At 38.4% G+C, this 13,802-nt stretch overlaps 1 protein-coding gene across 2 annotated transcripts in view; it reads left to right on the forward strand.

The window, feature by feature from the left end:
- The window catches only part of PPP1R15B (protein phosphatase 1 regulatory subunit 15B), an 11,786-nt gene extending 6,632 nt beyond the window's left edge, over positions 1-5,154 (forward strand). Inside the window, exon 3 of one of the 2 annotated variants that reach the window (XR_010134985.1) lies at positions 2,214-2,349. Coding sequence is in view for 1 of the 2 variants with exons in the window: in XM_004028224.5 (XP_004028273.3) it covers positions 2,214-2,435 (222 nt within the window). In the remaining variant the exon portion in view is untranslated. Of the gene's footprint in view, positions 1-2,213 lie in introns of both variants that reach the window. The other variant, XM_004028224.5, reaches the window with a different exon arrangement.
- Positions 5,155-13,802: the final 8,648 nt, after the last annotated feature.

Below are 13,802 nucleotides of genomic sequence, written 5' to 3' on the forward strand. Positions count from 1 at the left end.
TCACTGGGGCGTTTCAGATGGACAGTACCATAATCTCTTGGCTCCAAATGGCCAGTTTACTACTTTGAAATTATTCCTGGGTAGAAAATGTCTCAAAATGGTGATAATCTTACGTCTTACCTTTAGGGCAGAATAAGTCATGTTAAAAATTAAATTTTAGTTCACACTTTGTAAATGCCATCTCTTTGTCCTTTTAAGGGGCCCCTGACAAAATGACCTATTTAGAATGAATAGGTAAGAAACAAAGTGGGGCAATGGAATGAGCACTTGGCAGCTGGAGCCCTGTGTTCTCTACTCCTCAGTGGTTAAGGCTCAGAGATTTGGAAGGCAGCCAGACCTGGGAAGTTGCTTGACTCTCATGGCCTCAATTCACTCTTACTTGATGGGAAAAATAATAATATCTATTGTACAAGTTATTGCAAGATTTAAATGAGACAAGTAAATAAAACTCGGAATTTATTGCCTTGCCTTTAAATGCTAGCTCTTATTGAGAGACCTCAGGCCAGTCTCATGTCTTGTTTTAGCTTGCTCGTTGAGTAAAATGAAATGAGTGGAGTAGATGATACTATTGACTATGAACTGGAAGCAGAATTTATAAATGATTATGTCTGAATATGATATAATTATTTGACAGCCTTTGACTACCTGCCATTGGTATATATGGGGAATGGTGTATGGAATATATGGGGTATATAGGATGATGGACAGTGAGTCTAAAAAACCCTTCTACCTCTGTTTTCTTATCGGTATAATGGGGATGATAATAGTCCATACCTCATAGGGTTAATATGAGGATTAGATGAGATAAAAATGTAAAGCTCTTTGAAAAAAGCCTGGTATATGGTAAACACTGTACGTTTTTATTATTTATCTTAATGACACAATGAATGAGTAGTATTCAAGACTAGAATGCAATAACTAGTAAGGTGTTACATACCTGCTAATTGTCCTCAGGGGCATCCCTTGGCCTGATGTAAAGGGAACGAAAGTAGTAGGCCACATTGGGGTTAGCTGATGTAACTATTAAACATACTTGAAAGCAAGTATTTACTTTTGGAGTTTGATATCTTAGAAAGAAACTTCATTAGAAATTAAGTAGTGATTAGTAATGAGTAGGGATTGTCACTCATTACATGTCATGTATATTAGAATCACAATTTCATATATAGTGATAGCATATTGAATACGAAGGTTTTTAAAATCTTAACTACAAAGTTTCTTAGAGTAACACAGCTTTAAAAATACTAATTTTGCTATACTTTGTTTACTAAGTAACTTTTTCTCTTCTGTATTGTTATTGCCAAAGTAATGATACAAAAATAGTACTACATGTTGATTTAAAAGTTGGAAAGTGAAAAAAATTTTTAAAAGGAAAAAGAATAGAAGTAAGCAAAAATATTGTTAAAGCCTTTATGCAGTGATAAAAACAGTGACTTCCAGGGATATAGTGGTTATTTTCAGAAATATTTTGCTTGTCATTTTGAGGGAATAATATCACAGAACTGTATTTCCCTAAGGATTAAAAAATAGCAGGGGTTAATAACAGCATGAAAAATTCAATTCCCTATCTGGATTCATTTTATTAACACCAAAAGCCAAGGGCTGGTGGGGGATGGGGGGGGGCAGACGACTGTGTGTGTATATTATGCAGATATAGATAAATGAAGTATATATAGATGAAAGATATATATCTCTATATGAAATATTTAGGTGACATATGTTCACTATTTTATCCAAATGCCATCTAATCTGAACTTTTTTTTTTTTTTTTTTTTTGAGACAGAGTTTTGCTCTTGTTGCCCAGGCTAGAGTGTAGTGGCGCGATATTGGCTCACTGCAACCTCCACCTCCCAGGTTCAAACTGTTCTCCTACCTCAGCCTCCTGCGTAGCTGGGATTACAGGCATGTGCCACCACGCCTGGCTAATTTTTTCGTATTTTTAGTAGAGACAGGGTTTCACTGTGTTGGTCAGGCTGGTCTTGAACTCCTGACCTCAGGTGATCCGCCTGCTTCCGCCTCCCAAAATGCTGGGATTACAGGCGTGACAACTTTTTTTTTAACTTCAAATATAGCTGGGACCAAATATTCCTAATAATAATATGTTATTCTTAGTTGGGAATATTCTGAAAGAATTGGTAGCATAAAGGGTTATTGACCTCAATGCTGATTGTAAGATCCTAGACAGTTATTAAAATTAGTCTTTGTTTTTGTAGGTAACCTTCCTTGAAGAAGTTACTGAGTATTATATAAGTGGTGATGAGGATCGCAAAGGACCATGGGAAGAATTTGCAAGGGATGGATGCAGGTTCCAGAAACGAATTCAAGAAACAGAAGATGCTATTGGATATTGCTTGACATTTGAACACAGAGAAAGAATGTTTAATAGACTCCAGGGAACATGCTTCAAAGGACTTAATGTTTTCAAGCAATGTTGAGTTGGCAGCCTGTAGTCCTAGCTAGCATACGCTACCTCTTACCTGAGAGGTGTCTTTTAAAAACAAATCTTGGCAGCTGTCCTTTGACATTTTTTTTTTTTTTAGAGGAAATGTAACTTGGATCTGGTTTAATTTTTTTTTTTTTTTTTTTTGCAACATATCCCACTCAGAAACATTCAGGTTTGAAGCCAGCCCTGATAATGAAGGATGAACTAGTGTGATTTCTAATCCTCCCTTTTTTGATTTAGTTGGATGTGCTTTTAAATGTCCTTTGCCTGCATGAGGTGGAAAGGGGACCTTTTTGAGTTGTCATTTTGCACTTTCAAAACTTATTTTCTTGGAAAACAATATTTATAGGGCTTAAAGCCCATTTTCATTTCTAATCTAAATTATGTGTGCCTATCTGAAAACTTTGGGCTCTTTCTTGTTTCTTTCCCAAAATTCAGAAGTTAATGGGCTTTTATGTTTTTCTATATTTTTTTTATTTCAATGATTTGGCCTGTCTGTGTTAGGCTAAAAAATAACCTTGTGTATGCTACCAACTTAAAGTACATTATTTTGTGTCACTTTTTTTTTTTCTTGTAAAAATGACTTGGATTGAAAATATGTGGTAGCCTTTTTATTTCTACATTAAGTTCTACCTAGGATATTTCCAAGGACTGCCACAAAACCCATATGTGCAGTACTTTACTACTTTGGGAAAGCTGCATCTTTCTACCAGATTTTAACATCTAATATATTTAATTTCTTTGGAGAGGGTTCTGTATATGTTATTGTAGTTCCCAGTTTAATATAGTTCTTTGTATCTCTTAACAGGTTGAAGTTATTGCAAAACACTCTGGAAAGTAATAATTACATCATAATCATTTATTTTTTAAACTTAAAAGCCTAGACATTTCCTAGAAAGAAAATAGGAGACATCTCAGAGCAATTTGGTTTTGGTGTATATGTTCTCAACAGAAAACCAGTGTTAATGAATATCATGCCTCAGCACTGTCACTTTTAAAACCTGTCAGGATCCCACTGTAAAATTGGAAATGGGCAGTTCTGAATTTTCACGTTTGAAATGTAAAATATAAACTTCAGTCAATATCCAGGTTTATTGTGTCCTACTATTTAATAATGAGAGAAGTAATGGCAAGGCCTTTACTTTCAGGAAAGGATAGAAGTATAGATTAATGACTGGAAAGTTTTAATATATTTAGCCCAAAGGTTACTTTGAATTGAAGTCTTTGCATTGACTGTTTGTGTTTGGTTTATTTGTTTAGCTTTACAAGGTACACATAAGTTAGGTTGAGGGGTTGTTAACCCTTCAGTGGTCTGCTTTCATTCCGTGTGCTTCCTGTCACAGGTAATGGAAAACATAAGTAGAATAGGTGACCTCTTAGTTTTGAACTTAAGTGTGGGGATGAATTTTTCATCAGAAGTGCTTACAGGGTTACTACCTCAGTTTACAATCTACCTGGTCATTATTTTATTTCTATCCGGTTCTAAGAACTGCCTCCACTGTTTATATATTCATAATTAAACACATTGAGAATGCAACACTATAAAAGCTGGTCAAATTTTTGCAGAGCCCTTATTCTGTGTGTTTTTTGTTTTTTTCTTTTTTTTTTTTGAGACAGAGTCTCGTTCGGTCGCCCAGCTTGGAGTGCAGTGGCGCGATCTCGGCTCACTGCAACCTCCGCCTCCTGGGTTCACGCGATTCTCCTGCCTCAGCCTCCCGAGTCGCTGGGATTACAGGCACACACCACCACGCCCGGCTAATTTTTTGTGTCTTTTTAGTAGAGACGGGGTTTCGCTATGTTGGCCAGACTGGTCTTGAACTGCTGACCTCGTGTTCCGCCCGCCTCGGCCTCTCAAAGTGCTGGGATTCTGTGTGTTTTGTGCACCTCTACTTTAGGTAATCATAGGGAGCACATTTACAGGATGGTCTAATAACATGAAAACAGGCTAGTTTCAAGCAACAGCAATGTCGGTTGGAAAGCAGGCATCATTTGCCTTGAAAAAAAAAGCCTTTTGACAACATACAGGCATTCTTTTAAAACCAGGCTGAAACATTTTATTTCCGAGACTTAACGTTGTGTTTCCTGTTTCTTAAACCTAGCACCTCTGTGTATTTGAAAATAATGAGACATCTTTCATTGGATTTTGGAAAATTGTTCCCCATGGGATTCTAACCTCACTACCAAATGAGTGAAAGCTTGATTAAGAGTTCTTCCATATACTAGCCTCCTTGGAAGAAGTGATCAGAAGGTGATAAGAAGGACAGAAAGGACTATTTTAAAGTTGGACTGAAGGAGAAAAAAGCAAAATTCTTGTTTCATCCCAATTCTAGTTAGAACAAAGTTAAACCCCCATAATCTTAAAGAGAAAATCTTTGGAGGTTTTAATTAAACATTTTATACATTTAAAGTCTTGTTAATGGTGCTTTAAGTGTCAATGTAGCATGTAAAAGGCTTTGTACAGACAGGTAAAAGTTCCATTTCTGAGTGATGAAATGTAACACTTCTTCATCTTTAACTTGAAATCAAAACTATCAGATTTTATTTTTGTATAATTTAAGGAAGGTAAAGTTAGGGGACTAGAAGACTCTAAATTGGCTTCTACAGATCAATAATTTAAATGTAACTAGTTGGGATTTTATAGTTAAAATTATATTTGTGTATATAACATAACTAATCTGTAAATTGTAATAAATATATTTGCAATTATTAAATGTTAAGTGATATTTTGGTTCAACTTTATATTATATGTATCATAGTGTTTTACAATGGTTTTGGAATTACTAAGCAGGATTAGTATAATTGCAAACAACATTTTAGTAATAGAAGAACTTGGTTCTTGCAGTATTATGAGAGGCCCTTCTAAGAAACTGAAGATTTGATTCTGAAATTGGCCCTAGCTTTTCAGTTCTGCTGCAAAGAAAATTAAACTGGGTATTCACAGAAGCAATAACATTCAGATGCTGGGCTTAGCCTAGTGCTTAAGTAGCAGGGAAATCTCTGTTTTGTGCATTATTATTATTATTTTTTTTTGAGACGGAGCCTCTGTCACCCAGGCTGCATTGAAGTGGCACGATCTCAGCTCACTGCAACCTCCACCTTCCGGTTTCAAGCGATTCTCCTGCCTCAGCCTCCCGAGTAGCTGGGATCACAGGCACCTGCCACCATGCCCGGCTAAATTTTGTATTTTTAGTAGAGATGGGGTTTCATCATGTTGGCCAGGTTGGTCTCGATCTCCTGACCTCGTGACCCGCCTGCCTCGGCCTCCCAAAGTGCTGGGATTACAGGCGTGAGCCACCGTGCATGGCTATTTTGTGTGTTACTAATCACGATAATCATGGTATTGTAAAATCATGATGATCTCTCATTTACAAAAGTGGGCCAGGTATGGTGGCTCATGCCTGTAATTCCAGCACTTCGGGAGGCTGAGGTGGGAGGACTGCTTGAGGCCTGGAGTTCAAGACCAGCCTGAGCAACATAGCGAGACTTTCCTCTACAAAAAAAAAACAAAAAACAAAAAAAAACAACTGGCCCATGGTGGCGCACACCTGTGGTCCTAGCCTATAGACCCAGTTACTTGGGAGGCTGAGACAGGAGGGTTGCTTGAGCACAGAAGTTCAAGCCTGCAGTGAGCTGTGATTCCACCATTGTACTCCAGCCTGGGTGATAGACTCTTGTCTCAAAAAATAAAGTCAGATGGAATCATGCTTTAATACTAGATATATGGATCACTGAGACTCTCAAAAGAATAAATGTTATCAGAAAAAAATTTTTACTCCGAAAAAGAGAGCATTTGGGTTATGGCAACCCTATTAATGGATGAAAGAATAATAGCACTCTTAATTCAGGCACTTTCAAGATGAAAGGATAATGAAGAAAAGTTATTAAGATATATTTCTGAACTGGAAGGAAAGAAACTAACATTTAGTTGCAGTTAAACAATATTTAGTACAAACTGAGTTGACATCCCCGGGTTATAATTTTATTTCTATCTTGGGGTTAATTGAAGCATGTCTGCCATTCCTCAGTAATATATGTGAAGATGGCTATGTTTACATTAAGCCAGATTTATTGCTATGCTTATCCTGATATTTCATAGAAATTGTGTTATTTGTCTTTTGTACTTAGTAGAAAGTTAAAAGCAAATATTTAATTGCTGACCTCAGAATTTCTTGTTTTTTTGAGACGGTCTTGCTCTGTCCTCCAGGCTGCAGTGCATTGGTGCGATCTTGGCTCACTGTAGCCTCAACAGCCTCAACCTCCCAGGCTCAAGCGATTCTCCCACCTCAGCCTTCTGAGTAGCTGGGACTCCAGGTGCAGACCACCGCACTCAGCTAATTTTTCTGTTTTTTGTAGAGATGGGGTTTTGCCATGTTGTCCAGCTGGGACCTCAGAAATTTAGATAGTTACTCAGATTTGGGAACTCAATTCTCTGGCATATTCTCATTTGGAGACTTCATTTGGACTCTATTCTCTGTACCTTTTAAAAATAAAAATGGGAAATTTTCATTTTTTTCTCATAATGCATGTTGTTTATAAAAGCATCTAATACAGAGATGTACAAAGACATTTTTGGTACATTAAAAAATAATGCTTCCCAGGGTACCTTTCTGAGCTGAGAGACTTAATTTCCTTTTATCTGTAAAAAGAGGTTTTGAGAGTTATTTAATGATACACATGTTAGCTATTTGGAATCTTTCCTTATGAACTTAGTTGAATGTTTTGTGATCAACACAAAACACCAATCTTTTCCTTCCTGGATGTGCTCCAGCGAGACTTAAGTCTGTGTTGGCAGCATGCTATTGAGATCTATAATAATCGGTATCATAAAGAGGATACGTAAATCTCTTCTAACCCTGCTGACTTTGAGGATTCATCAAGCAGGACCTATGATGCTTTCAACCAGTATGTTTCAGTGACAGGTCTGACATCAGGGAATTTAAAGAGAACTAACCATTCTACACATGGAACGGAGAAGGCGGTTGAGAGTAGGAGTTATGTATTACCATGTAAGCAATTTGAGTTACATCAGTGTTTCACCACTGGCAGACTCCTTAATCTTATCAGAGAGAGACAGGGGAAACTAGGTTTGTGGAAAGTAGGTTGCTTGACCCATGGGGAGGATACCCTAGAGATCTAATGAGCCTGAGAGCCGCAAGGCCTGGAAAGCTGTACAAGGGAAGCAGCTTTGGAACAATTTTTCAGGTTTTGTTCTTTTAATCTTTTATACTTCCCCCTTTATCTCAGTAATATCCTTTATGTTTCCTCCTGCCTTTATTTGCTGAATATTTTATTTTCACTACTGTTTTATAGATCCCTACCAAGAAGAAGGATGAAGAACTTAATAGCAAAAGAAGAGCACAATTGCCAGAGATGCAAGAAGAAAGGACCTCACACAGTTCTTGACTTTTCTACAGAGCTCATTGCACATTTTCCCACTAAAATGTTGGGTAAATATTTATACTTAAGATTGGATTGGCCAGGGGTGGTGGCTCATGCCTGTAATCCCAGCACTTTGGGAGGCCAAGGTGGGAGGATCTCTTGAGCCCAGGAGTTCAAGACCAGTGTGGGCAACATGGCAAAACCATCTCTACAAAAAATACAAAAAAAAAAAAAAAAAAAAAAAAAGAAAAAGAAATTAGCTGGGCAAGGTAGTGCATGCCTGTAGTCCCACCTACTCGGGAGGCTGAGTTGGGAGCTGTGATTGAATCACTGCACTGCAGCCTGCACAACAAAGTGAGACCCTGTCTCAAAAATGTTGAAAAAAAAAAAGACTGGATTAACTTTCAGAAACATTCCAAGGATATTCAGGGTCAAAGAAAGAGGTGATAGTAAATGCTGCTTTGAGTTAAGCCTTCTTTTCTTTCTTTTTTTTTTTTTTTGAGACAGTGTCTCTCTGTCACCCAGGCTCTGAAGTACAGTGGCATGATCACAGCTCACTGCAGCCTCGACTTCCCAGGCTTAGGCAATCCTCCCATCTCAGCCTCTCGAGTAGCTGGGACCATAGGTGTGCACCACTTTGCTCACCTATTTTTTGTAGAGACAGGGTCTCACTATGTTGCCCGGGCTGGTCTCAAACTACTGAACTCAAGCAATTAGCCCACCTTGGCCTCCCAAAGTGCTGGGATTACAGGCATGAGTCGTCAGGTCCAGCCATACCTCCTTTTCTTAATGGGCTCTGAAGGCAAAAACCAGAGGAGTCCCAGGGGTTTTGAAAAAGACTTATCTGGATATATGTTCTGAAGTGGGTGTTTTTAAGACCGCATTTTATCATGAAAGACTAGTTCCTCTTTGGATCTCAAATAATCACTTCAAAGAGACCTCTGATCACTCTATCCCCCAACCCCTCCTTTTTCTCTCACAGTACCTTTTAAAATTATGTTCACTCTGCCCTCATCTTGTTAACATTTTTACTTGTTTCTCATCTACCCCCACCCTCACTAGTCTGTAAACTCCATCAGAACAGGGATCTTGTTGTTTATGAGTCCAGAGCCTAGAACTGTGTCTGGTATGCTATAGTCAATAAATATTTGTTGAATAACAACTTTTTTTTTTTTTTTTTGAGACAGGGTTCCACTCCCATCACCCAGACTGGAGTGCAATGGTGCAATCTCAGTGCTGAACCTCCGCCTCCCAGGCTCCAGCGATTCTCCTGCCTTAGCCTCCTAAGTAGCTGGGACTACAGGCAGATGCCATCACACCCAGCTAATTTTAATTTTTTTGTAGAGATGGGGTTTCACCATGTTGCCCAGGCTGGTCTCGAACTCCTGGGCTCATGAGCTGCCTGCCTTGGCCTCCCAAAATGCTGGGATTATAGGCGTGAGCCACCACGCCTGGACTCTTTTTTTTAATATATATAAATAGAGATGGGGTCTGGCTATGTTGCCCATATAGCAACTCCTGGCCTCAAGCAGTCCTCCTGCCTTGGCCTCCCAAAGTGCTGGGATTACATGTGTGAGCCACTGGGCCTGGCCAAGTTAATAGCTTTCCCAAAGTCACCTCTCTTATCAGCTTTATTGAAGTTTCATCCACACAGCCTTGTCTGACCAGAAACAAGTGTGCCACAATCATCAGATGATGTAGAATCACAGAATTTAAATGTCCTTAGAGAAAAGCTACAGTAAGCTTTAACTAAATTTGTAGAAAGTAATTACAAATTTCAATTTGGCTAGGGATGCCACATCCATTAATTCTAGTGTCATTATTAATATAAGACACATTGTTAATTTATGAATTTAATATGCGAGCAAATCAACTGAGACCCTCCTTTCCCAGAATTAATAGGCTGCATTGGAGTACCAGAGTATTCTTGCCACCACACCAGGGGTTTTAGCTCTTTTTGGCAGAAGATTGGCTTTGGGTTTCTAGTGATGCTCTGTTGTCTCCACCAGATGGCGTTATCTTCCATCTGGGAGTGCCTGATGGACGCCTGTTATTACAGATCTGGTTGTTATTGCTCCCCTGGAGGTCGGTCCCTCAATGTGTAAACAAGCTGGAAAACTGCCCTGCCCTGCCCATTCCAGGCCTGCCTGGCCCAGTGTGACTCCACCTTTCTGTGGTAATTACCCAGAAGTAGGGGCTGTTTCTTATGGGAGAACCAAGATTTGTATTTGAACACAAACAAAGGAACTGATTTTTTTTTTGAATTTTTTTTTTGAGTCTCGCTGTCGCCGAGGCCTAGGCTGGAGTACAGTGGCACGGTCATAGCTCACTGCAGCCTCTAACTCTTGGGCTTAAACAATCCTTCCACCTCAGCCTCCCAAGTAGCTAGGACCACAGGCATGCACCACATTGCCTGGCTAATTTTATTATTTTTGTGTGTAGAGATGGGGTCTCATTATATTGCCTAGGCTGGTCTCAAACTCCTGGCTTCAAGAGATCCTACCGCCTGGGCCTCCCAAAGTGTCGCGATTACAGGCATGAGCCACCTCACTTGGCCCTTGTATACTTTTTTATCACTGTTCAAGTCACATTGAATTTTAATTGTGATTTGCTCTTTCCTTTCTTCCTCTGTGGTGGAAGGGTCTGTGCAGTGACCAGAGTATTTTAGACACACAATACACTTTTCTTTAACTCAAGTGGTAATTTCCATAGCCTCTTTTTTCCAACACACAGGCTCCCTCCCGACATAACAAGTAATTTATGAATTCATTTCAAAGAAGCAATTTTGTATGTGAAAAGGTCTATCTTCAATGTTTACATTATTTTGTATTTGTAGTATTTGATTTTTTTTTTTTTTTTTGAAAAGCTAGCATTATTAGTGATGACCTGAAACCCAAGGTTTTAAATCAGTTGATGTAAGGTCGTCATGACTAATCTTTCCAGTGGTAGCCTAAGGTTCGCTGAAACATTGTCATCGTTATGAAAGGCACTTCATTATGCAGTATACCATTCATATCCAGTTTTCTAAGATGGTTGAGGACATTGTTTTTTAAACTTTTCTGTTTTTTAAATTGACAAAAATTGTATATATTTACTGTCTACAACATGATGTTTTGAAATATGTGTACATTGTGGAATGGTAAGTCAAGCTAATTAACATGTATTACCTCACATGCTTAGCATTTTTTTGTGGTAAGAACCCTTAAAATCTACTCTTAGCAATTTCCTTTTTCTATTTATTTATTTATTTGAGACAAGCTGGAGTGCAGTGGTGCAATTTCGCCTCACTGTAACCTCCGCATCCTGGGCTCAAGCAATTCTCATGTCTCAGCCTCCCAAGTAGCTGGGATTACAGGCGCGTGCCACCACACCCAGCTAATTTTTTGTATTTTAGTAGAGACAGGTTTCACCCCATGTTGCCCAGGGTGGTCTCGTACTCCTGAGCTCAGGTGATCTGCCTGCCTTGGCCTCCCAAAGTGCTGGGATTACAGGTGTGAGCCATCACGCCTGGACTTTTTATTTATTTATTTATTTTATTTTATTTTATTATTTATTTATGTATTTATTTATTTTGAGACAGAACCTTGCTCTGTTGCCAAGCTGGAGTGCAGTGGCATGATCATGGCTTTCTTCAGCCTCAACCTCCTGGGCTCAGGCAATCCTCTTGCCTCAGTTTCCCGAGTAGCTGGGACCACAGGCTCACACCACCACAACAGGCTAATTTTTAAGTTATCTGTAGGGGCGAGATCTCTCTATATTGCCCAGGCTGGTCTTGAAGTCCTAGGCTTAAGTGTTCCTCCTGCCTCCCAAAGTGTTGAGATTACAGGTGTGAGCCACCTCACCTGGCCAATTTGCAAGAATATAATACATTGTTATTGACTATGGTCACCATGTTGTACAGTAGATCTCTTGAACTTATTCCTCCTCACTGAAAGTTTGTATCCTTTGAGCAACATCTCCCCAACCCGCTTCTTGTTTTTTATTAACTTATTAGAGTATAATTTACAATAAGTTTCACTCATTTTAAGTATGAATTCAATGAGTTTTGATAAACACGTGTAGTCATATAAACACCAGCACTATCAAAATATGGATCATTTCCATCACCCAGAAAGTTCCCTCATGTTCTTTTGTATTCAGTCCCCTTCCCAACCTCCAGCTTTTGGCAGCCATTGCTTTTCTTTTCTTTGTCTTTTTTTTTTTTTTTTTTTGAGAGACAGGGTCTTACTGTCACCCAGGCTGGAGTGTAGTGGTGTGATCACGGCTCACTGCAGCCTTATCTCCCTGGGTTCAGGTGATCCTCCCACCTCAGCCTCCTGAGTAGCTGGGACTACAGCTGTGTGCGACCACACCCAGCTGGTTTTTTGTTTTTTTTTGTTTTTGTTTTTGCTTTTTTTTTTTGTATTTTTAGTAGAGATAAGGTTTTGGCATGTTGCCCAGGCTAGTCTTGAACTTCTGGGCTCAAGAGATCTGCCTGTTTTGGCCTCCCAACGTGCTGGGATTGCAGGTGTGAGCCACCACGTCTGGCCTTTGATCTGCTTTCAACACTATTTTAGCTCTTCTAGAATTTCAGAAAAATGGTATCGGATGTACAGCATGGACCCTTCTGTGGTGGGCTTCTTTACTGTAATGCTTTTGAGATTCATCTGTGCTGTTGAGTGTCTCTGCAGTCCATTCCTTCTGTTGAGTGTATCAGTAGTCCATTCCTTTTCATGGCTGAGTAGTATTTCATTGTATAATTATACCACTATTTGTTCATTTACTAGATAATAAACAGTTGGCTTGTTTAAGTATGAATTCAATGAATTTTGATAAATATGTGGTCATAAACATGACTACATATATAAACATATAAACACATAAACATATACATATATAAACACATAAATTTGTGTCTATTATGAATAAAGCTTCTATGAACTGTTGAGTACAAGTGTTTGAGTGGACATAAGATTTCATTGCTTTTTGATAAATCCAGGAGTGAGACTGCTGGATCATATGGTAAGTATATATCTAATTATATAAGAAACTCCCAAACAGTTTTCCAAAGTGGCTATACTACTTGGCAGCAGCGTATGAGCTCCAGTTGCTCCACATCCTTGCGAACACTTGATATTGTAAGTCTTTTTAAGTTTAGCTATTCTAGTGGCATCTTATTTTGGTGTAAATTTGCATTTCCTTGGTGTTTAATGATATGGAGCATCTTTCCACATGTTTATTTGCATTGATAAATACCTTCTTCAGTCAAGTGTCTGTTCAAATCTTTTGTCCTTTTTTTTAAGCCAAATTGTTAGTATTTATATGGATTTGTGTATGTGTGTGTGTCTTTAAAAACATATTCTAGATATAAGTCCTTTATATATATTTTGGAAATATTTCTCCCAGTCTGTGGCTTGCCTTTTTATTTTTTAAATTATGTAATTTGGGGAGCAGAATTTTTTTAATTTTGCAGAAGTTCAGTTTATCAATTTTTTCTTCTATGGTCCATGCTTTTCCAAAGGTCTTAGAAGTTTTTCCCTAACAAAGTCATGAATATTTTTGTTTATGTTTACTTCCAGAAGTTTTGTAGTTTTAGCTCTGACATTAAGTCTTGTCATTCACTCTGAGTTAACCTTTGTATGTGTTATGAGGGCAAGGGTTAAGCTTCATATTTTTGCACATGGATATTCAATTGTTGAAAAGACTATCCTTTCTCCATTGAGTAATTTTGACATATTTTTCAAATTTCAATTGACTGTGTAGATGGATCTATTTCTGGACCCTGTATTCTGTTTCATTGATCTGTATCTCTGTGCTTACATAAATACCACACTGCCTTGATTACTGTAACTTTATAGTGAGTCTTGAAATTACTTTGTTCTTTTTCAAAATGGTTTTTGTTACTCCAGGCGCTTTGCTTTTTTTTTTTTTTTTTGAAAAACAAATCTTTATTGTCTAGAAATACATATTTAAAAAATCCCCTTCAAAAGATGCTATTCGC

The sequence above is a fragment of the Gorilla gorilla genome, chromosome 1 (assembly GCF_029281585.2).
Source record: "Gorilla gorilla gorilla isolate KB3781 chromosome 1, NHGRI_mGorGor1-v2.1_pri, whole genome shotgun sequence".
Classification (NCBI taxonomy): Eukaryota; Metazoa; Chordata; class Mammalia; order Primates; family Hominidae; genus Gorilla; species Gorilla gorilla.